This window comes from Theobroma umbraticum, unplaced genomic scaffold (assembly GCF_002168275.2).
Source record: "Theobroma umbraticum cultivar Fairchild unplaced genomic scaffold, ASM216827v3 scaffold_56.0, whole genome shotgun sequence".
In the NCBI taxonomy this organism is placed as follows: domain Eukaryota; kingdom Viridiplantae; phylum Streptophyta; class Magnoliopsida; order Malvales; family Malvaceae; genus Theobroma; species Theobroma umbraticum.
Window position 1 is genome coordinate 6,545,647 of NW_018397256.1, and position 23,021 is coordinate 6,568,667.

Below are 23,021 nucleotides of genomic sequence, written 5' to 3' on the forward strand. Positions count from 1 at the left end.
TGTAGTTAATAGCCTTAAGAGAGAAAACCCAGGGTTTCTGTTTCACAAGTTGAAAAGCCAAACCCAAAAGAGATGGTGTTGGCGGGATACTGACCATTCACACAAGCAAAATAATTTAAAGCATGTGACTGGCTAATTGTCCACCTTGGAACCCAGAAACAAAAGGAAAGCAAAAATTTCAGTGAAGCAACAAAACCAAAGATGAAGATTTTACCTTCTTCCCAGCAGCAGCTTTGTTTGAACCAAGGGCTTGATTTAATAAATTCTGTACTTAAAGCCTACTCGTAGTTCATCTTAGTCTCCTTGCACGGGCGTATGTGATAATGTCTAATTTCTTTTCTATTGGTTGCTTAAAAACGCAACCAGCAGTAACAGAAATTAGCAGCATACAAATGAGTAACAAAAGAATAAACTTCGTTAGCACAACTAACTCATGCTATTAACCATAATTCAGCTCTGGTTTTGGTAAAAGTTTTTTATTTCATTCAACAGATGCATTATAAGAACAAAGAGGAAACATTTCCAAGCAAGTTTTAAAATACATAATAAATAAAAAAGTAAATAAATTTCAGTAGCACGACTTCGCTCATCCACTTAACCATAAATCATAGTTTTCATAAAACTTTGATTTCTCATTCAACAAATTCATTATGAGAACAAAAAAGAGGAAACATTTCCAAGCAAGTTTCTACATACATGCCTACCAACAACAAATAAAAAAAAAATGTAGGTTTCATTTCTGGTACATAAAACTGGTTGCATTCTCACATCACCAAATTGCTATTTTCCCTTTTTTTACTAAGAATATGAAATTACACAGATTTTGCAGGCCAAGTTGCTTGAGCTGACATAATTATACCTACAATCACTCCAAACAGTCCAAGTGCACTGCCAAAAATCTCAATCACAAGAATCTTCACAAAAAGCGTGGAGTTTTGTGCATCAGACAGTGCACAGCTACTTCCAATAATTCCAACGCACAATCTGTCACCAAAACAAATCATAAGCACATAGCAATAAGCAAAATGTTCATTTGAATAACTTTATTAAAAGATTAAAGAGAAAAGGATTGAGAAATGAACCCGCAAACAAGGTTTGCAAAGCCAACAATAATTCCAGAAGCAAAGATTGCATATCCTGCTCTAAGAGACTCTGGTGCATATATCTGTGCCGTTGGAACGCTCTCTAACTTTGTTTGTAAAATAATTGCCACAATAACACCATATATAGCAACAGCTTCACAGAAGATTACACTGCAATAACAACAGCATTGAGTAAAAAATTACTATTTCAATAGGCATTACAGCATTCAAATAAATAAGCAGAAATGCTGCAGAAAGTTTAACTCTTACCGAAACAAAATTTAAGGTAATATCAATTTTAACAATTCCAGTTGAAAGGTTTGGACAGGTCTAGTATCTTCAATCCACTTTTATAACTCGTAATTGTGCTCCATTAGCCATCCACTCTAATTTACAACTAACTCAGCATATATTACACAAATTAAGTTAATTAACCTACTACTTGTCTCACACTTCAATTGCATGCGGGCCATTTATAAATTTGTAATGGCAATATCTAGGAAAGAATAAAAATTATCTATACACACACAAAAAAAAACTCAAATTATAGCTACTCTTGTTACTAATGCTCCATTTTAAGCAAATGCGTGCCTTCCTTTCACCTTTGAGCTCAATCGAAGTTATTGAAGTCCAAGCATAAACACAATCAAGATCCAGGGCTTGGATATATTCTTCAAAGTTCTACAAAAAGAAAAGAAAATGTAGGCGTCCCAGATGTTCCTAGTTATGCTTATCTGAGTTTCAAAGGCCAGTAACAAAATCCAATTCAATTCAAGAAATCTAGCAGAATAAACTATAATTAAGTATAGATTGCTTATAAACTTTAGCAACAGTTAGTTAAGAGATTAGGTTTAAGAATAATAAGTATTGATTTTTTTGGTACAAAAGCGGGCTAAAAAGCCCAAATAATAAGTATTAGGTCATTTCCCAGATTAAATCACGCAATAAAAGCAACATACTTTAAAAACAAAAAACGGAAACAAAAATTTACCTAATAAGATTCTTGGAAGTGATTCGAGGAGCTTTGATAGCGGCACCGATCAAACTACTCCCAGTTATGTAAATTCCCCTATGAATAATAAAAAAAAACTCATTTAATTCGTATTTTATAGAACTTGTTCGCCAGATTTATAGCCAAAAAATTAGAAAAAAAGTTAGAAGAGAAGGGTACCAGGCGGCGCCGAGGACGGAGACGCCGATGGCGATGGCGATGCCGACAGCGGAGAAAGTGTAAGGTGAAATCTTGACGAGAGCTGTGGACCAGGAGCTTGAATCTCCTACCATTGATGCTCCTGACATTTTTCTTCTCCCTTACTATTTGATCTGATGATACTTTTTGCTGCTTTTTTCTTTTTTTCTGATTGATCTGATTGAAATCACGGACAGGCAGAGAGAAAGAAGAGAGAGGCCTGCGTTTTTTTCCCTGTTTTTTAAGTATTTTTATTTTAGTTCAGATCACGAAATTTCGTGCTTCAGGTTTTACGGCGTCGTTTTATTAAATTTTCAATCTATCCCCGAGTTTGCCAAATGTCATTTGGTTAAAATCCGAAAGAAGTCCTGAACTTTTTTCAAAAATTTTGATATAAGCCTCTATCTTTCTGTTATGCCTAATTTTGATTTTAAAATATTATTTTTATTTAATTAAGTCCTTATTTAACATGTACTCTAAAATCTATTGTTTTTGCCTACAATCTCTCTGTCATGTCAATATGCACATGGCACACATATGATAAAAAAAATTCTTGTAAACATTAATTCAATATAAATTTTGATATTTTAGTCACATGAAAATTGATATAGTAAATATAACGATCACATACATCTTGATATGGTAAAAATAATACTTATATGAAAATTTTAAGAAAGTATAAAGATTTATTAAGTATTTTAGCCATTATATATATATTTAGATCTCTTCTTACCAAAAGGAAAAAAAATAAAAAATATAAAATTTTATTTGATATTACACTCACAACTCTATTTGATTGGAATCATCAATTTGGATTTGCCATAAAAATTTCAATTGTAATGATAAATTTATTATCGATAGCATAGCAAATAGGAACATATGCTTTTGAAATTATGATCAATATCGCTTTCAAACACAATGGATAAAATAGATCTTTATTTGATTGGGCAAGAAATATTGTATACTCTCAGATCTTTTCTTTCTTAATGTAATTTCCTTATTTCATTAAATATATATATCATATTGACTTTATTAGTTCATATCAAATTAAATTCGATATGAAAAATATCAAAATAAATAGGAATTCAACATAAAGTTATTATAATTTATAAAACACAAGGAAATATCAGCCCGGACTCGTTTCGAGTTCTAGTCGTATAGCAAGCGACAGATGTTCCCATCGGTCAGGCTCTATACCTACAGCCAAGTTGCCTCAGCCGGCAATCACCACATACTTCAATGCCTCGCTAGCACTAGGGGATTTGGCCTTCCGTAGAGTACTATTTTTTGGTAAGAAATTATGCCTCCGAAATGTACAAGGCATATCAGAGCTAGAGTACCTATACTAAAATAGTACCTCATCGATATGCACTATTTCGTTCATTGACTCGATAATATATACACGTATAGGATTTAAATTGATTTTAATTTTCCCTCTCAAAAAATGAATCTCAAACTCTCTGCGCACAGTCCCGCTAACAATGAAACAATTAAGAAGCGTATAATGAATTAAGTCACCGAAATTAGCATAAGTGATAATTAGAAGATCAAATATGAAACATGTCCCACAAACCAAATTTAACAATTTGCAAGCGTCAAGTAACCCTCACTCTCCCCAAAGTCCATAGAGTTGGTTTACTTCCTGATAAGCATGAAAATGAAATGATATAGTTTCAGGGTGGTTCAATAATTTTGAAACCGTAAAGTTAAATATTTAAATGTGATATTTTTTATTAAAATTATGAAAAAAAATTAAAAATTTATTTTTTTTAACTTTTTTAGATATTCTTTTAGCTTTTTGAAAGGTAAAATCTCTTTATAATCAAGTTATTTTAATATTTTTTTAATTGATAATATAATCAATTTATTTAATCTTTCTTGGTTGATTTGAAATAACATTTTATTAATTTTAATTTTGAAAATCTTCTTTCTACTAAAATTGTTAATATTATTCCAAAAGTAATATATGTAATTGGAAAAGAATCCAATCTTCTTATATGATTAAGTATATCAATTGAACTCTTATTTTTCACTTGTATAATTTCTTTTAAAATTTTTAAGTTTGAAAATAAAAAAATAATTTATTTTATATATAGAAAAAAAATAATTTAAAGATCATTACATATATATTACCATTAATTGATTACAAATAAGAAAAATAATTGAAAATTAATAATATTGTAGAAATTGAAAAGTAATAAAAAATTAAATTTATTATACATAATTCAGAAATGAGAAAATATATGTAGTTGTTTTTTATTTTTATATATTTTTAATAAAAAATGAGATACATAGTTATATGAAAATAAGAGAAAATAGATATTTATTAAGTATGAAAAAAATAAAATATATTTTATTAATTATTTTAGTTTTTATATTTTTAATAAAATTAATTATATTATTACTATAAAATTATAAGATCATTTCAAACCTGGGACTTGAAGTCCTACTTTGGTGGCTTTTTCCACTTGACACCAGTGTATGGTCCCCACCAAACCGAACTTTATCACTATAACGTATGCAATATAAACAAAATAAAATCCATAAGCGTAAGAATTGCGTACGTCGACAAACTCTCACGACTCGATATCGATCCTCAGCTAGCGCAGTAACAACGGCTCAGGGCGCGGTCACACACATCGGCAAGGGCAGTGTGGTAAGCTCACGATCGGATGCAGAACCCGGAAAATTTTGCCACTTATCTGTTCTCGATCGCCTCATGGAACAAAACCAAGTGAAGATTGTTTACTATTATCCATCTCGGGGAGATCATGTAGAGCCTGGAGAGTGGATCAAGAAGCTGAGGGACTCGTTGTCGTGTGTGCTCACTAATTTTCCTATAATGACTGGACGTTTACACAAGAACCAGGAAGGGCATTGGATGGTGAAGTGCAATGATGGAGGAGTAAGAATGGCAGAGGCTAAGGTGAAAGGGAGTGTCTAGGATTGGTTAAAGAGTGTGGATAGGGAGAAGAAACTTAAACTTGTTTATTGGGAGGAAATGTTCCACAAACCTTATCATTGGCCTACAGTTTATGTTCAGGTACTTGAGGATATGCCTCATCGCCTCAACGATTTCCTCTTTCTATTTTTGCATGGGCGAATTAGAAATCAATCATTTGTATAATAGGCAAGGGAAAAAGATAATCTACCTTAATTATGAATTGAAAGACTAGTCCAAATGAGCATTAATGTTATTATTAAATTTCAGGGATTTTTCTTTTTTTTTTATATTGCAGGTGACTGAAATTGAAAAAGGTGGGTTGCTATTGGCTTGAGCTGCTGTCACCGACTTGCTGATCCCATTTGTGCCACTATGTTTTCCAAGGCTTGGGCCGACACCACCCTCTCTGGAATAATGTCAACTCCTCCTTTGGTCCATTCATTGCCGATAACAAAAGCTGATTACAACAAGAGCCCAAACCACGAATCCTGTACTGACTTGATCAACTACTACAAATACTCCATATAGAGACCAACTCCTTTGACCACCAATCAAACAATACGCCACCGTAACTTCATCGTTCACTGACTCCATGGTGCGAGACTGTATTGCCATGGCTCAAGCTACCGGTGCTTCAGGTAAGTCTTGCTCACCAGCTTTTGAGGCATTGGCTGCCCTATTTTGGGTTTGTTTAAGCAAGGTGAAAGCAACGAAAGGAAGGCTATTCAACATGTCACTTTGTTTACATATGAGAAATTGCCTTGGCTTGGATCCAGGGTTTTTCGGAAACTGCATGGTGTATAACAAGGTTCATTTAGAATCTGTGGGTGAAACCATGTTACCAGAAGCTACAAAGGCTATAAGCGAAGTCGTGAAAAAATGAATGCTGAAGGGATCAAGGATTTGATCCAGTGGTCGAAATGCAATGATAATCAAACTGTTCCATTGATGAATGGCTATAATCTTATTTGCGTAAACTTAGAGGGAGTGAACCCATATTTGGCCACGTTTACAGATCAATTGAAACCACTTCGGGTATCTTATTAGTTATGTGGAACCAATGTCGGACCAGGGCAAGTGCTGATATCTCGATCAGCGCCAGTTGAAGGTCCATTGAGCAGAGTGGTCATGGCTACACTTCCGGAGGATGAGGTTGCTAAGCTATGTGAGGATGATCTTATTCAACGCTTCTCTCCAGCTGTTTTGATGGGAACAAACAAAAACTAGGTAGCATGACTGAAATTAATTGTAGTTTGCCAAGCCACTAAAAATTTGGCAAAAGGGACATTTTTAAAAGTATCCTTAAAGGTAAAATGTTTTTAAAAATAATTTTTTATAATTTTAATTATTTTTAGTTAAGGTGGAGAAATTACCTTTAATAATGTTACACATTATGTACAAAAATATGTTACGGGCTATAATTAAAAAAATTGTTATATACTATGTTGAATAAAAAATATTATTGTTACACGTTATATACAAAAACATATTACATGCCATGTTAAACAAAATATTATTGTTGCATGCAATGTTCAAAAAATATTATTGTTACATACCATGTTTAAAAATATTTTATTATACTTTAATGTTTAAAATATTATTATTATTATCACAAACCAAAACTTCAAATCTTTTCAACTTCTTCATTTTTTTTTATTTTTTCTAACAATTTGGCACCACTAATTAAAGTGTTTCTAACATATTTTCATAAATCAAAACATAAATTTTTTTTTATCTAAAACACCTATTTCAATTAAAAATAGAAAAAAACTTTCTCTAAAAACTTAAGTTTATAAATTTTAAATTCTTGAGTTTATTGATTTCTAAGTCCCAAATTGATCTAATTAAAAGTTATTTTAATCATCTATGATCATTTTTACCTTTTTAGTTTTATTCAAAATACCTAAAAATCAAATTCTTCAAATAACCACCTACTCTAAATACATCAAAACTACAACTTGGTGTCTTAAAAGTATAAGAAAGAGAAATTTGAAAACACAAGAGAGAGAAATCGAGAGTATAGCAGACGAATGTTGAAAAGAGAAATTGATAAAATTAGATAAAATTGGATGGTGAAAGAGAAAAATCAAAAACACAAATAAAGAGGAATTGTGATGAATGGTTTAATTATTTGAAATAGTTTAAAAGGTATTTTTATCAAGTCATGATTAAATATGATTAAAAATAATTAAATTTATTTCGATGGTTATTTTTTAAATATCCTTATTAAGGAGGGTTATTCCTCACAATTTCCTCTTTGACAAATCCCTATTTCTTAAATATTACTTTTTTAAGTAAAAGTTGCTATAAAATAACAAATCAAATTTAGTCATCAATTGTTATAGTGTAAGATGGTTGAGGAATAAAAAGTGATATCTGTAAAATAAAAAATAATTAAAATAATAAATTTATATTTATATAAAAAAATAGTTTATTACTTTATAATTCTAGAAAATCATCAAAACTAACCCAAACCAGAAATAAGGTTGACCTTACGAATCTTGGATAGGCCCATCCAACAATGACTGATCCAGGCCTAAAAGAGTGCCCATATATCATGGGTCCAAAGCGGATGTTTTTCGGCTTCAGAAAGGAAGTGACGATGAATAACGTAGATTTGACATGTTAAGAGGAGATTTCATGAAGTAATTAGTATTTATTATCAAGTGGGATTAATGTGAATATTTATATTAAAAAAGTTACATATAAAATATAAATTTTTTAAATGTCAAATTAAAGGTTTATAGATTATAATTGAACAAAAATTAAAGTTTTAATTAAATAAAATTCTCAGTTTAAAGAATTGATGTCTGGGTGGTGTAGTTGGTTATCACGCTAGTCTCACACACTAGAGGTCCCCGGTTCGAACCCGGGCTCAGACAAAATTTCATTTAAATTTTATTTTTTGTTTATTTATTTATCTAATAAAATATTAAAATTTTAATTATATAACAAATATTAAAATTTTAAATAAACTCCAATTATATATCTTTTGTGAAAACATCTTGTGATTATTTTCGCAATTAGTATCGAACAAATAACTTTCATCTTGTGATTATTTTCAGTAATTAGTATTATATAAATAAATTTTGTTTTCATGAGAGGTTAATAATATCTTTTGGAATTTCAATATAAAAAGATCTTCTGATTATTTTTTGCAATTAGTATCGTATAAATAAATTTTCTTTTCTTAAAAAGCTACATCGTTAATTTCACAGGATTTAGTGGATCTTTTCGTTGCTCACAACATTTGGGAGGGATATCGTTTTTACTCCTCAAGGGGCTTTATCTTTTTTTAGTACTCTTGAACAAATGTTATATGCGACCATATACATGAAGGAGGATTTCTTTTCTTCTAGTAGAAAAGAAAATACTTTGGGCTTAACTTGAAAATTTTAGTTAAGTTAATCCCACTTTTACTACTTGCATTAGTTTAATTGATTAATTAAAGAGAAATTTTGTACATTAAAAACTCAAATGTTAGCTCAACCCATATTATATCTTGGACCTCTTGTCTACATAAGCTTTCACAATAATAGATATGATGAAAAATGTGCACTCTTTTCAATTTCGGGATACATTTTTTTCTTCCTTCTTACACCATGAGAAATCCTTCAAATTTGAAAGTGTTATGTCTTGAATAAAAACAAACTTTCATTTTAATATTACACATTTTATGAAGGAACATTGAGCCTCGTAATGTTGATCCATATATAGACACCCCCATCACGCACGAATATCAGTAATTTAATCTTTAAAAGTAGAAGATATATATAGAGAGGCAACCTACATGCTAAGCCCCCCATTTCCATACGAGAAACAAAGCAATTAGACATGTTCCCTTTCTACAAGATTTTAGATTCTTTTCACCAATTTTTTTTTTTTTGGTTATTCATCTTTCCGATTCATTAATTTCGACCCACATTTCCAGAGGTTGGTTGTGCCTCCCCATCCAATTCCAACATAACTTTCTTATAATATGACTTTGAACTCAATTACAGGTCCACATGCAAAGGATCGTAATGCTGTTCTAAATTTTATTTTATTTTTCGTTATTCTGGTTTCTTGCATTATTGTATTATCTGGTCTAAACATGAAAATCCTAGATCTGGCTTCACAATTCAACCACTTTTTTTTTAAAGCAAATTTTATTGAAGGTCAAACAATAGACGGCAGTAGGTGTCTCCTTCATTCAGCCCACGGTGTTAAACATTCGGCAATTGTCACCAAGAAAATAACAATGAAAAAAAATAGAAGTAACATCATTTCCAATTTGATGCAAGTTTAAAGAGATTGATTAAAAAATCAAATAAAGCAAATATCAAATAAAGAATGAGCTCTTTGATCAGACTAGAAATTCAATATAAACATAATTTACTTGTAGTCCGTAATTGAGCCAAGGTGGTGATGGGCGGCGCTAGCTGCCATCTCCTTAGTTTTTTAATTTTTAAGTTTTTATTATTATATATATAAAATTTGAGATATATAAATTCATGACTTTATCGGTGTAAAGTGAGTTTTTGTGATAGAGAGAAAAAATGTTACAAATAAGTAAAAGAATACATCGGAGATGGCAGAAAGAAAGATCGAAGCAATTTCTGAAACACTGAGTAGTGTGGTAAGCAGAAGAGAATAAGAAGAGAATTAAAGAGTAGAAGAGAATTAGAGAGACAGCTCTAAAAGAGAATGTGTTAGCTCTAGGGGAAGAAAAGATCTTAAATGAATTGTGAATGTTCTATATATAGTGTCAGAAGTAACGGTTACTTAAAAAGGTTTTAATGTACATAATGAATGATATTAAAAAGAGTTTTAATATTAGGTAACTATTACTGAGAGTTAATATTGAGTAACGGTTAGAAATTTATTATGTGACCGTTAGAGCAATTAGATGTAATAAGACTTGTTCTTGAGTAAAAAGTGATAAAAAAAATATACGTGAAAAGTTATATAAGAATAAATTAAGAGAAAAAAGTGCACGTGAACAAGTATAAAAGAAGAAACAATATGTGAATAATTATACGAGAACAAAGTAAGAAGGGGAAACACTTACACTTCAGGAACCTCTTAACTACCTCCATATCTGAGCTACCGAATCAAACTCTTGAGAACATCCCAAAATGAAAATAACCCATGAGTCCTGTTACTTATTCTAGGTTGCTTCTACTACTATCCGCATAAAGTAGTACTTTACTTGCTTTAGTTGCTCTGTGTGAAGTAGTAATTCATCAATTTTAATTGTTATACGTGAAGTAGTTCTTTACGTGTTTTAGTTGTTGTATGTGAAATAGTGATTCATTTGTAATGGTTATTTTCACTATTCTTTGTACAATATTATGCTAAAAAATAATTTTTAAAAATATAAATATTAATCAAAATCAAGTATTTACTATTTAATCACTTCTTATATAAAATTTTGATTTCATCACTGTTTTCAATTTATGAGTAAGGTGATACTTTAAAAAAGGGAATAAATCCAAGTGCTTTTAATAGGATTTAAACCTGAGTTTCTATAAGCGATTATTCTAACCCTTTATATTAATTAATTTATATCATTGTCAGAGCCATCCGAATTTGAAGATTATTTGGCTCTAACATCCAATCAAGATATCGTAATGCTTGTAACTATGAAACTAGCCGCAAGTCGATTCAATAAATAAAGTAGTGGAAGAAGCCAAGAGAAATCCCTAAATTACGGCTTCAATTTATGGTTTAATTAATCATACCGAAAATGATGTTTAACAGTTCAAGTGGCAATTTATTCAAAGCTTATATGGCAGTTTGCGTCCTGGAATCACAACGATTCAAAGAAGAATAAAATGCTCAAACAATTTATCACCAAATTAAAGAATCCTTTGAAGTTCATTGCTTTAACTAAAGTAATTGTAAAAAGATCATATCTCAAAGATAATTGGCAAGATTCTAATCTCATCCTACATGGATTTGATTCTAGTCTCACTGTACATGAATTTGGTTCAATTTTATTTAAATCTTCTTAAACTCTGATTAATTTTGTTTGTTTGTTTAATTAATCAATTCCTTTTACATAATGTATTACTTACCTTCTATATATATATATATATGTTATGTTTGTTGTTTGATTACGATGATTATATATATCATAAATATAGGTTATAAGAAACAAAAATAATTAAACTAATTACTAGAATAAAGAGTCAAAACAAAGCTATATGCATATATATAAAAGATAAGCATGGAGTCGACCCTTGAAGGCTTGAAAAGAAAGGTTAATGAGAAAATATTCTTGTTGGCTTGCAAATAAAAAAGCAGCCAAAGATTCCATTTGGTTTTAGTTTGTCATTGAGCCAACATTATTATTATTTCATCGTCTAAAAATTTCGTTCTCTTCTTCAACTTGAGCTCTATTTAAACCAAATAATCCAAAAATCAAGACAATTAACCCACAAATCATCCATAAACAGTCAGCATTACATATTAGAAGGACATAAACAAAAAAAAAAAAAACGTTTTTAGTTAATTCTGTCTAGAGAAATTAAACCATACACATTAAATAATAAACCAGAGTATCATCTACTAGATAATCCTGCCGTACTACCAAAAAACGTTAATGATGGATATGCAAACCCTTAGATATGTTTACATTATAAAAATGATGGAGATTCGATAGAAGGCCATTGTTTTAAATTAAAAGTTATTTCGATGTCAGGAAGATAGGTTTCCCAAGCAAAGAATATTTCTTTAAGACTAAATGAGTGGAGTCACATAATGCAAGACTTGTTTTTTCGATTAATTTTGGCCAGCATCTTGCAACCCCACTTAGATGCATGTACCTTAAACACAATATAATACAATAGTAGCAAATAATTTAAAAAGGAGAAATGTACGCAAATATGCAGATTTAAATAACAATTTGGTGTTGGACCAAACAGATTTTCTCCGTAGCTGTGGGGATTTTCTACACATGGGACGTATGATTATGCGTATATCATAGATTTTTTTGGGTTCTTGGCTTGCGAGAATAATATGGGACATTTGGCTGCATATATATATATATATGAACGGCTCTGAGGCATTCTAATATTCATTTTTTGTTGACTTTGCTTTATTATTTTGTACATTAATTTGGAATCTGTTGCATGCTTCTTGGTATTAATTTGAATTGAAAATTTCTAATATTGTGCATCAATTAGGGCTGACTTTGAAGCTAATTAAGCATTTTTCTATTTCTTGAGTTAATTTTCTCTATTTGTTTATTTAAATTGTGATTTTGTATAATTTTAAGAGTAAATACACCAAGTTTCCCTAAAGTTTGACCTAGATATATATACTGTTGTTCTCATATAGTTTGACCAGTCGTATTTTTGTTTTCATGCTACATATCAAACTTTATAAAAGAAATGCCTTTCTTTAATTTAATTAATACAATTAATTCAATACCTCCAAAAAAAATGGTTAACTTACCAATTGACATAATATATTATCGTTGAAATTTTAAAACATCACAAATCAAGTTAGAGAATGTATGTAATATTTTATTATTATAATAATTTATGAATTTTTTAAATATATGCTAATAAAAATATATGTGACAATCCTCTAATCTCGTTGATGATATTTAAAAGCGTCAACTTACGGTGCATGTATATAACCGACTCAAGCTTATAAAAATTTGAACATAAAAATATGTCATTTGAATTTGTAAAAACGAAAATTTGAATCAAATTTAAGGAATGATGGATGCAATTTATTCTAAGTTTAAAGTTAAAGAGAAAATAGTATAGTATAATTCTTCTACATGCTTTATTTTATTTTTGAGTTTGCTCCAAGTAAAATGGAAAATTTAAAAGTTACATCACTTTCACCTAACGCTTATTGTTTGAATGCATGTGGTTAAGATTGTGAGAAATTCAAAGAATATAGAGAAAATGAAATGAATTCAAAGGTAGTAAAACCATCAAGACAAAGATGAAAAGGTAAATTTCCAAGAATTTATGTCTCAAATATCCTAATGCTCACCAATATTATAACTTGAATAATCAATTATCTAAGACTAACCTGAGAAAATGTATGCAAAGTCAATGGATGTTTTTTTTATCAATTATTATCTTACACATTATCGATGACGAGCGAAACTATATTTACAGTACGCCATTAACCAGTCTCAGGATACAATAATATTAAAATTAATTAAAAAAAAACAGAAGGAAATGAAGGGGGTCAGTATAGTAAAATGAGGCTGAGATAAGCACAGACGTCTACTACTCCTTTCTTTTTTTTTTGGTAAAATTTACCCCATTGGGTTTTGTTTATTATTGATCTAAAAATATTATTAAGGGAACAAACAACACGCCACCTGACACCATTCGTCCATAAGCTTAACATACCTAGGTGTAACTCGGTAAACAAATTACTTTCTTTGACGTCCATCCTTTTTGGTTTTGATATCATGCATTAATATCCAAGAATTAGTAAGCTCTTTTAATTAGTACGTAGGCTCTGCAACAAACCAAAGTCTACCTTGGCGAGGGAACTGGAAGATCTTTAAAGATTGATTCTGATATTCTTTATAACGATTCTTGACCTACTGCTTGATACACAAATATAATCCAAGTCAATTTATTATACCAGGTATTTGATTTTCACAGCAGCCTCAGCACCTAATCTCAGATCCTCATCATCACTTTCAATAGTAAATTAATTATCATAGTTTGCAACATTGAGCTTTGGGTCAAGATGCATGCAGATCCCTAATTATATATATCCTAATGTTTACTTACTGAGATGTTTGATGCGTTTGTGATTTGTATTCTAACATGATATACTGGCAAATTTTCTGGATTAATTAGGTAAGTTATTATTTGGTCCAAGGTGCACGTGCCCTCGGGGTGAAACTTGATCTGGATGACAATTAATCAATCTGGAGATTCAATTAAAAAACTGACCTCAGAAACAGCTAGCTATCAATGGGAAAATCATTTGAGATATCTGCATTAACTAGGACTAACAACATCTAGGAGAAGCACCCATTTCCAGGAAATCTCGGTGACGGCATTAGGTGGGATTGGCAGACATCAAATATATACATGATTAAATCCTTATAATTTATCAGTTTATTTTGTTTTGGTTGGCAGCAAACCTTACACATCATTTATTCACGGATTTTGGAAATGAGATAAAATATTATAATATTAACGCAAGTAGCTGCTGGTTTCCTGAACAGTTCAAGATTGTCTTAAAGACATGGCGTATAGGACACTTCTTGGAGGTTTTGGCATGTCTAAGAAATGGAGAGTTGTTTTTAGTCGAATAAGCTTAGCTCAGACGATGGATTTGGGAATCAACACATGGTAAAAGCGTAGTAATTAATTAATTTTTCAAGTTGTAACACCTGCGTTTAACGCCGACAAAGCAAATCAATACTAATTAAACATGAGTGAAAATGATTTGTTTATTGTAGATGTGGTTGGGTTAGGCATATTTTTGAAAGCTATAAACTCAATTGTTTCTTAGCCTTAAACTAGACAGGCAAGCCATAAACAGAAAGGACAAGCTGTAGTTACTACATCAGCTAGAAAGCTCAACCAATTAAAATGGCTGGCGTACCACATGATGCTAAAGTTTACCATGTGTGTTGATAATCTCACGAAGTTCTTATTATTAAACTGTAGGCCAATGTTGTGTGCTGATTTATGATTACATTGAAATTCATATAACAATTTACCTCTTTATTGAGTAGTAAATTGAATACTGAATTATAGAGTAGTTCATTTTAAATCTCTTACGCTTCATATGATATATGCCATTACATCATCCTATAATTAAGTACAAAGAACATGACCAAATTAAATGGTTGAAGAATGTATATATGAGCTTCTTAAGTTATACTTTATGTGTGTGTGTGTATATATATATGTGTGTGTGTGTATCCTTCTCTCATATGAAAACCTTCAAGAAAGAATCAGCATATTGTTGATGCTCCTCAAAAAGAACAGAGAAAGACACAAAGACAATTTTTAAGCTTTTTTCGCATTTTGTTTTTTTTTTCCTCTGTCCATTGACTCCAATATTAACAAACTCTCAAATCGAGAAAGATACACGTATATCTTATAGCTGAGCTGCTAGCCAGCTCTAAAGTTCATGAATTGGAGTTTCTTTGTATGAAAGCAAACCAAAGAAACTTTCTTTTGGTTTATATTGAACTAATATCCTTGCATTGGGTGGCGTTGGCAAAAAATGGAGAGCGGTACTGATGCATTTAGAGTCAGCAGTGCACGTATCGGAAGCTCTAGCATTTGGAGGAACAACACCATGGAAGCTTTCTCCAAGTCTTCTCGTGAAGAAGATGATGAAGAAGCCTTGAAATGGGCTGCTATTGAGAAACTGCCAACGTATTTGCGTGTAAGGAGAGGAATACTCACTGAAGAAGAAGGCCAATCAAGGGAGGTTGATATAAAGGACCTTGGGTTCATAGAGAGAAGGAATCTGCTGGAAAGGCTAGTGAAAATTGCAGAAGAAGACAATGAGAAGTTCTTGTTGAAGCTTAAGGAACGCATTGAGCGGTAAGTTCCATTAATATTTTTTTTCATCTCTTTTTCTCTTGCAATTGTTTAATGCATTCAGTTAATTAAATTGTTGTTTTTCTCTGGATTTCACAACTCAAACCTCAGAGTTGGACTTGATATGCCAACAATTGAAGTCCGGTTTGAGCATTTAAATGTTGAAGTAGAAGCTTATGTGGGAAGTAGAGCATTACCTACCATGTTCAACTTCTCTGCAAATATACTAGAGGTACTCCTCCTTGTTGAATCAGAAACAAGCTTTATTATGTATTAGCTACCACCTTTGCACCTTCTAATTGAACAGACCTTACCTACTTTTCTATGTCCCTGTTTCTTTGAAGGGATTGTTGAGTTACCTGCGTATTCTTCCTAGTAGAAAGAAACCGTTACCAATCCTTAATGATGTCAGTGGAATTATTAAACCTCGAAGGTAAGAAGAGTACAATCTCTACACCAGATTTCAGAAATTCATCGTAATCTCTCGATAAGTTGGCACCACTCATTTCTTTGATCAAACTTCTTCAGAATGACATTGCTTTTAGGGCCCCCAAGCTCAGGCAAGACCACATTACTGTTGGCTTTGGCTGGAAAGCTCGGAAAAGATTTGAAAGTAAGAAACTAAATTTCATTGTACTTCCAAATTTTTTTGGACAGCTGATTGGCATCATGATCTGATATTGGCAAATATGAAAATCTCAGTTTTCAGGCAGAGTAACTTACAATGGACATGGGATGGAAGAATTCGTGCCACAGAGAACATCAGCTTATATAAGCCAATATGATCTTCACATAGGAGAAATGACAGTTAGGGAAACATTAGCCTTTTCAGCAAGATGTCAAGGGGTTGGGCCTCGTTATGGTATAATGAAATACCCTGAACTATGACATGCAATAGGTCTGAAGAGTTTGTGTTCTATAGTTAAATGTTTTTCTCCTTTTTGAACTTGGCAGGGATGTTGGCAGAATTGTCTCGTAGAGAGAAAGAAGCAAATATCAAGCCTGATCCTGATATTGATATCTATATGAAGGTGAGACAACGGAGAAGGGGAACAAAGAATATTCAGTCTACTTTTGCAGTAGTACATTTCAAAGTGTTTTTTTTTTTGGTCAAATGACATAGTAATGTTAAACTTGCAGGCCGCAGCACTAGAGGGACAAGAGGCCAGTGTAGTTACAGATTATATTCTCAAGGTACAAATTTCAGATCCAAGCTAAGGAGACAGAAAAGAATCTTTGTATTTTCTGATACTCTAATATTGGAACTTTGCAGATATTGGGACTTGAAGTTTGTGCAGATACCATGGTGGGAAATGAAATGATACGAGGTATCTCTGGTGGACAAAAAAAGCGAGTCACTACAGGTAAATCTCGTTCAATGATTTTCAGACAAGTATTGGACAAACTTGTTCTACCAATTCCAAAATTTTGGACTGATTATCATGTGTTTTTTTAATCCGTTTTCCCACTAAAATGATCCAGGGGAGATGCTGGTTGGACCAGCAAGGGCACTCTTCATGGATGAGATATCTACTGGTTTGGACAGTTCAACAACATATCAAATAGTGAATTCATTGAGACAGTCCATCCATATCCTCAATGGAACAGCTCTTATCTCTCTCCTCCAGCCAGCCCCGGAGACATATGACCTATTTGATGATATAATTCTTCTTTCAGATGGCCAGATTGTGTATCAAGGTCCTCGGGAGAATGTGCTTGAGTTCTTCGAAACCATGGGTTTCAAGTGTCCTGAAAGAAAAGGAGTTGCCGACTTTTTACAAGAAGTAATTCTAATCTTATCCAGAATTTCTGTTAATTATTACTATTAAACATCCAGTAACTATTGGAATATATCTGTAACTGTTTAGTTCCTTTTTTTATCCATGGGGTACAACAGGTGACATCAAGGAAAGATCAGGAGCAGTATTGGGCTCGAAAAGATGAGCCTTACAGTTTTGTCTCTGTCAAGGAATTCGCTGAAGCATTTCAGTCTTTCCATATTGGTCAAAAGCTAGGGGATGATCTTGCTATTCCGTTTGACAAGTCCAAAAGCCACCCGGCTGCTCTAACAAAAGAGAAGTATGGCGTTTCCAAGAAAGATCTGATAAAAGCTTGTGTATCCAGGGAATATCTTCTAATGAAGAGGAACTTATTCGTCTACGTTTTCAAAATGATTCAAGTGCGTAAACAAAAATTTGTAAAGAGACTAAACTATTTTAAGAATATACCTGGAACACTTTTAAGTCCAAACTGAATGTTTTCTTCTTGCTGAAATTTTCAGCTCATTATCATGGGGCTCATAACAATGACATTATTTCTAAGGACAAAGATGCACCGAGACACGATGACAGATGGTGCTATTTTTATGGGAGCTCTGTTCTTCATTCTCATCATGATAATGTTCAATGGATTCGCGGAGCTTGCGATGACCATCATGAAACTTCCTATCTTCTACAAGCAAAGGGACCTTCTCTTCTATCCTTCATGGGCATATTCTCTACCCGCATGGATTCTTAAGATCCCAATCAGCGTCTTAGAAGTTACCATCTGGGTTTTCATGACTTATTATGTCATTGGCTTTGACCCAGATGCTGGGAGGTGAGAAACATTGTACACCATATCTGTTAACTTGTCCATTTTGTGTGCGATCACAATCTAATTAACGCGCTCATTGGCAGGTTTTTCAAGCATTACTTAATACTCCTATGTCTCAGCCAGATGGCATCAGGACTATTCCGATTAATGGGAGGATTAGGAAGAAATATAATTGTTGCAAATACATGTGGTTCATTTGCTTTACTTGCAGTTCTTGTTATGGGAGGATTCATCTTAACCCGAGGTGAATTAAATATAAAGTTGAATAGATTTAAGTATCATACTATTTATTACCATTACTGACCTCAATCATGTATATTGAGTTTTAATGGCGACTGCTACGTTCTGCCGCATCAGATAATGTCAAGAAATGGTGGATATGGGGTTACTGGATCTCACCATTGATGTATGGACAGAATGCCATTGCTGTGAACGAATTTCTAGGGAAGAGTTGGAGACTTGTAAGCGACACTGCCTTGAATGCTGACAAAAGTTTTCAAAATTGAAATTGAAGCATAAGATATGAGAATAATTGTTTTGATCAGTAGCAATTACTGAATACCTGAAAATGTCTGAACTGTAGATTCCTCCAAACTCTACGGAGCCATTAGGAGTTTCGATCTTAAAGTCTCGTGGAATTTTCCCTGAAGCACACTGGTACTGGATTGGAGTGGGCGCTTTGATTGGATACTGTTTCCTGTTCAATTTCCTTTTCACATTGACCCTAAAATATCTTGACCGTAAGTTTCTCTCATCTGATTTCTGAGTTTTCAAATGTGAAGCTCTTTTTTCTGATACATTAATTTGATTCAGCATTTGGGAAGCCTCAAGCAGTAATATCTAAAGAAACCCTAGCCGAGAAAATTGTTAGCAAGACTGGAGAAAATGCTGAGCTATCGTTAAGAGGAAAAGGTTCTTCTGGTGGGTCATTAATTAATTTAATACAGATGTTTATATTCCCAGATGCTACATTGTATTATTCGTGCTGTAGCATGATCAATGCAAAAAAAAATGCAGAGAGACGGATCGAAAGCAGAAGAAGTGCATCATCCAGGTCGCTGTCTTCAAAAGTTGGGAGCATCAATGAAGCTAATCAGAACAGGAAGAGGGGCATGGTTCTTCCTTTTGAGCCCCTGTCTATGAGCTTTGATGAAATCAAATATGCTGTAGACATGCCACAGGTATCTTATCTTTTATCAAGAAGCAACCATATGTTCAAAACTAGGAACTAGGAAACATAGGCAAATGAATTACTAAACTTTTAAGGCATTTTGTGTAGAGATTGGTCAAATTTTTATTGAATACAATGATTTGCTCCATACATGGAAAAATATAATATTCCTGTGCAACAATTTCTTTGGAATTCTTCATAATCACCAGGTTTCTTGACTAGCATAAAAACGTTAAAAAAATAATAATAAAAATGTTCTTGTCAAATTTTACATCCTGAACTTTTACAATGATTGCAGGAAATGAAAGCTCAAGGTGTTTCTGAGGATCGATTGGAACTTCTGAAGGGAGTGAGTGGTGCTTTCAGGCCTGGAGTCCTGACAGCTCTGATGGGGGTAAGTGGTGCTGGCAAGACCACTCTGATGGATGTGTTGGCCGGAAGGAAAACTGGTGGTTATGTTGAGGGAACAATCAAAATTTCAGGGTATCCAAAGAAGCAGGAAACATTTGCTCGCATATCTGGGTACTGTGAGCAAACGGACATCCATTCCCCCCATGTTACAGTCTACGAGTCCTTGCTTTTCTCTGCATGGCTTAGACTACCCCCAGAGGTTGATTCTGAGACCAGGATGGTAAGTTCTGACTTCCGCTATCATATATTTTCTAGGTGACAAAGAAGTAATGTAGTAGCATTCAAAAGCACTGCTGGTGTTGGAATTACTAGAAACTAGAAAAGTTAAATGGTTGTAGTGACAAAAACATTTTATAGTACTATGTTTTGCTCAGGCAAGTTATTGTATTTGTTTTAAATCAAATTGATGTGATACAGATGTTCATTGAGGAAGTCATGGAGCTTGTGGAGCTTACCTCACTAAGGGAAGCACTTGTAGGATTGCCTGGGGTGAATGGTCTTTCAACTGAGCAACGCAAGAGGCTAACAATTGCAGTTGAACTTGTTGCCAACCCGTCCATAATATTCATGGATGAGCCTACCTCTGGGCTTGATGCCAGGGCTGCAGCTATAGTAATGAGAACAGTGAGGAACACTGTGGATACAGGACGAACTGTGGTGTGTACCATCCACCAACCAAGCATTGATATATTTGATGCTTTTGATGAGGTGAGAATCATTTCCAAGTTTTGGCACCCATTTATATCTTTTGGCTTCTTGAAACTAACACAAGCACATAATCAATGGTAAAATACAGCTACTTTTGTTGAAAAGAGGAGGTGAAGAAATATATGTGGGCCCATTGGGCCGCCATTCTTGCCATCTGATAAAGTATTTTGAGGTTAGTTTCATGAATACCTGATATCCAGGAACTATCTTACATCTCTTGCTAAATTGCTGAGAGATTTTGCTTGTTGAAGGAAATAACTGGAATCCCAAGGATAAAGGATGGCTACAATCCCGCAACTTGGATGTTGGAGGTTACTTCAGCAGCACAAGAAGAAACCATTGGTGTCAACTTTACCAACATATACAAAAACTCGGAACTATACAGGTAGGATCACCTGACAGATACAGGAAGGGAAATACATAGCTCTAGGAATTCATGGTTCAACTTTAATATCACATTAAGTCAAAGCGGTTATTATCAACTCACCCCTATAAGTGGTTGATGTTTTTGAGTTTCATATTGGAGAACTCCTAACTGATTTTGAATGCACTACATATATATCCAATTCCTTGAAAGCTTGTTAAAGTTTAATGCATAATTATTTTTTTTTAACAATTACTGACTCTGTAAAATGAATGGTACAGGAGAAACAAGGCGTTGGTCAAGGAACTTAGCAGTCCTGCTCCTGGTTCCAAGGATTTGTACTTCCTGACTAGATATTCACAATCTTTGATCACTCAATGTATGGCTTGCCTATGGAAGCAGTACTGGTCATACTGGCGAAACCCACCATACACAGCAGTGAGATTTTTATTCACGACTGTTATTGCTCTATTGTTTGGGACGATATTCTGGGATCTAGGTTCCAAAAGGTATATAAATATTTAATGCCAATAGTGTAGTGGAGAGAAAAGTCTTATTGATTTTGGATCTCTGAATCAATCAAAATGCTTGGGAATTGCAGAACAAGGCAACAGGATGTTCTCAATTCAATGGGTTCTATGTATGCCGCTGTTCTCTTTATAGGATTTCAAAATTCAGCAGCAGTTCAACCAGTTGTGGCAGTTGAAAGAACAGTCTTTTATCGAGAAAGGGCAGCTGGGATGTATTCAGCGCTACCATATGCATTCGGACAGGTAATATTGCCATTCGTTTTGGAGATTAGGCAAATTAGACTTTCTACGGGGAACTAAAGTTTAGCTAGTAATAAGTCTAGGCATTGGAAACAAGCTGATGCTTACCAATTTGTTTTGCAGGTTGTGGTTGAGCTACCATACGTCCTGGTTCAAACCGTCATATATGGAGTTATAGTGTATGCCATGATTGGATTCGAATGGACAGCTGCCAAGTTCTTTTGGTATCTCTTCTTCATGTATTTCACCTTCTTATACTTCACCTTCTACGGGATGATGACCGTGGCTGTTACTCCAAACCACAATATTGCTGCCATAGTTTCATCTGCCTTCTTTGCACTATGGAATCTTTTCTCAGGATTTATCATTCCCCGAACAGTAAGCTTTAGTAACGTACCCTTCTACTTTCTTGATACACAGAATGAGACCATAGTCTAATGACCTGAAATTTGATCCAATGACAGAGGATTCCTGTTTGGTGGAGATGGTACTACTGGGTGTGCCCCATTTCTTGGACATTGTATGGACTAATTGCTTCACAATATGGAGACATAAAGGAGACGTTTGACTCTGGTGAAACAGTGGAACATTTTGTTAGAAACTATTTCGGTTTCAGAGATGAATTTGTGGGAGTGGTTGCAATCGTAGTAGTTGGAATATGCGTGCTCTTCGGATTCATCTTTGCATTCTCAATCAAGGCATTTAACTTCCAGAAGAGATGAAAAGTGCCATTAACATGGCTGCCAGGCTATTTGCTGAAGCGCAAATTCCAATAAGTTTTGCTTGTACAAGATACAAAATAACTATATCCACGACAGACCCCATCAGCTTCTAACAAAAGAAGGAAGATAAATATGATCAATAAGGAGTTTTCTCAACTTTGCTCAGGGTATTGTACAGTTTTTCTAGTTCTTTACTGCTTTTTTTTTTTTTGGATAATTAGTCAATCTTCCATTAAAGTACCATATAGATACCCATATTTTTGTGTACAGCTTATAAGACATATAATTTACTAGCAACATATTTCCTCAAAGCAAACCTTGCCATTGGTGACACTAAATACTGTTACGTCCATTATCCTAATATTGGTTCTATCATTACACATTTTTAAACCTGACATTTAATATTACTTTATCTTTCGAAAATTAAGCCTTGCTTGAGAAAGCCAAGCACCCTGGCTAAGGAGAGATCAACCAGGGCCTCCGTCCATGGTCAAACAGCTCAAAATATTCGTAAAAAAAAAACAGCCACA

The 23,021-nt window shown here is 33.2% G+C and overlaps 2 protein-coding genes, 1 non-coding gene and 1 pseudogene across 14 annotated transcripts; 3 read left to right on the top strand and 1 right to left on the bottom strand.

Moving 5' to 3' along the window:
• Positions 1-594: 594 nt before the first annotated feature.
• Positions 595-2,533, bottom strand: LOC110411073 (ATPase, F0/V0 complex, subunit C protein). The gene is made up of 4 exons (XM_021421087.2): positions 2,254-2,533; positions 2,074-2,151; positions 1,083-1,253; positions 595-984 (listed from the first exon to the last, which is right to left on the bottom strand). The coding sequence occupies exons 1-4, from the start codon at positions 2,379-2,381 to the stop codon at positions 813-815; spliced, it is 549 nt and encodes a 182-aa protein (XP_021276762.1). The 5' UTR covers positions 2,382-2,533; the 3' UTR covers positions 595-812.
• Positions 2,534-4,789: 2,256 nt separating this feature from the next.
• LOC110410314 (protein ECERIFERUM 26-like) lies at positions 4,790-6,442 on the top strand (annotated as a pseudogene).
• Positions 6,443-8,023: 1,581 nt separating this feature from the next.
• TRNAV-CAC (transfer RNA valine (anticodon CAC)) lies at positions 8,024-8,097 on the top strand. The gene has a single exon. It is a non-coding gene; the product is annotated as a tRNA-Val (tRNA).
• A 7,330-nt stretch (positions 8,098-15,427) lies between these two features.
• On the top strand, positions 15,428-22,737 carry LOC110411470 (pleiotropic drug resistance protein 1-like). Of its 12 annotated transcripts, none has more exons than XM_089782688.1 (24): positions 15,428-15,753; positions 15,862-15,982; positions 16,095-16,183; positions 16,279-16,363; positions 16,453-16,612; positions 16,705-16,781; positions 16,891-16,944; positions 17,024-17,114; positions 17,233-17,534; positions 17,648-17,929; positions 18,032-18,348; positions 18,429-18,589; positions 18,703-18,806; positions 18,929-19,091; positions 19,159-19,243; positions 19,382-19,526; positions 19,815-20,147; positions 20,345-20,635; positions 20,724-20,807; positions 20,887-21,020; positions 21,281-21,508; positions 21,601-21,772; positions 21,893-22,147; positions 22,234-22,737. In XM_089782688.1, exons 1-24 carry the CDS (start codon positions 15,428-15,430, stop codon positions 22,489-22,491), a joined length of 4,317 nt encoding a protein of 1,438 aa, XP_089638814.1. In that variant the 3' UTR covers positions 22,492-22,737. The 12 variants fall into 12 exon arrangements, with proteins under 12 accessions (XP_089638814.1, XP_089638807.1, XP_089638810.1 ...); XM_089782681.1 differs by having other exon boundaries at positions 18,929-19,085; positions 19,159-19,270; positions 19,337-19,526; XM_089782684.1 differs by having other exon boundaries at positions 18,929-19,085; positions 19,159-19,270; positions 19,388-19,526.
• The last annotated feature ends 284 nt before the right edge of the window (positions 22,738-23,021 follow it).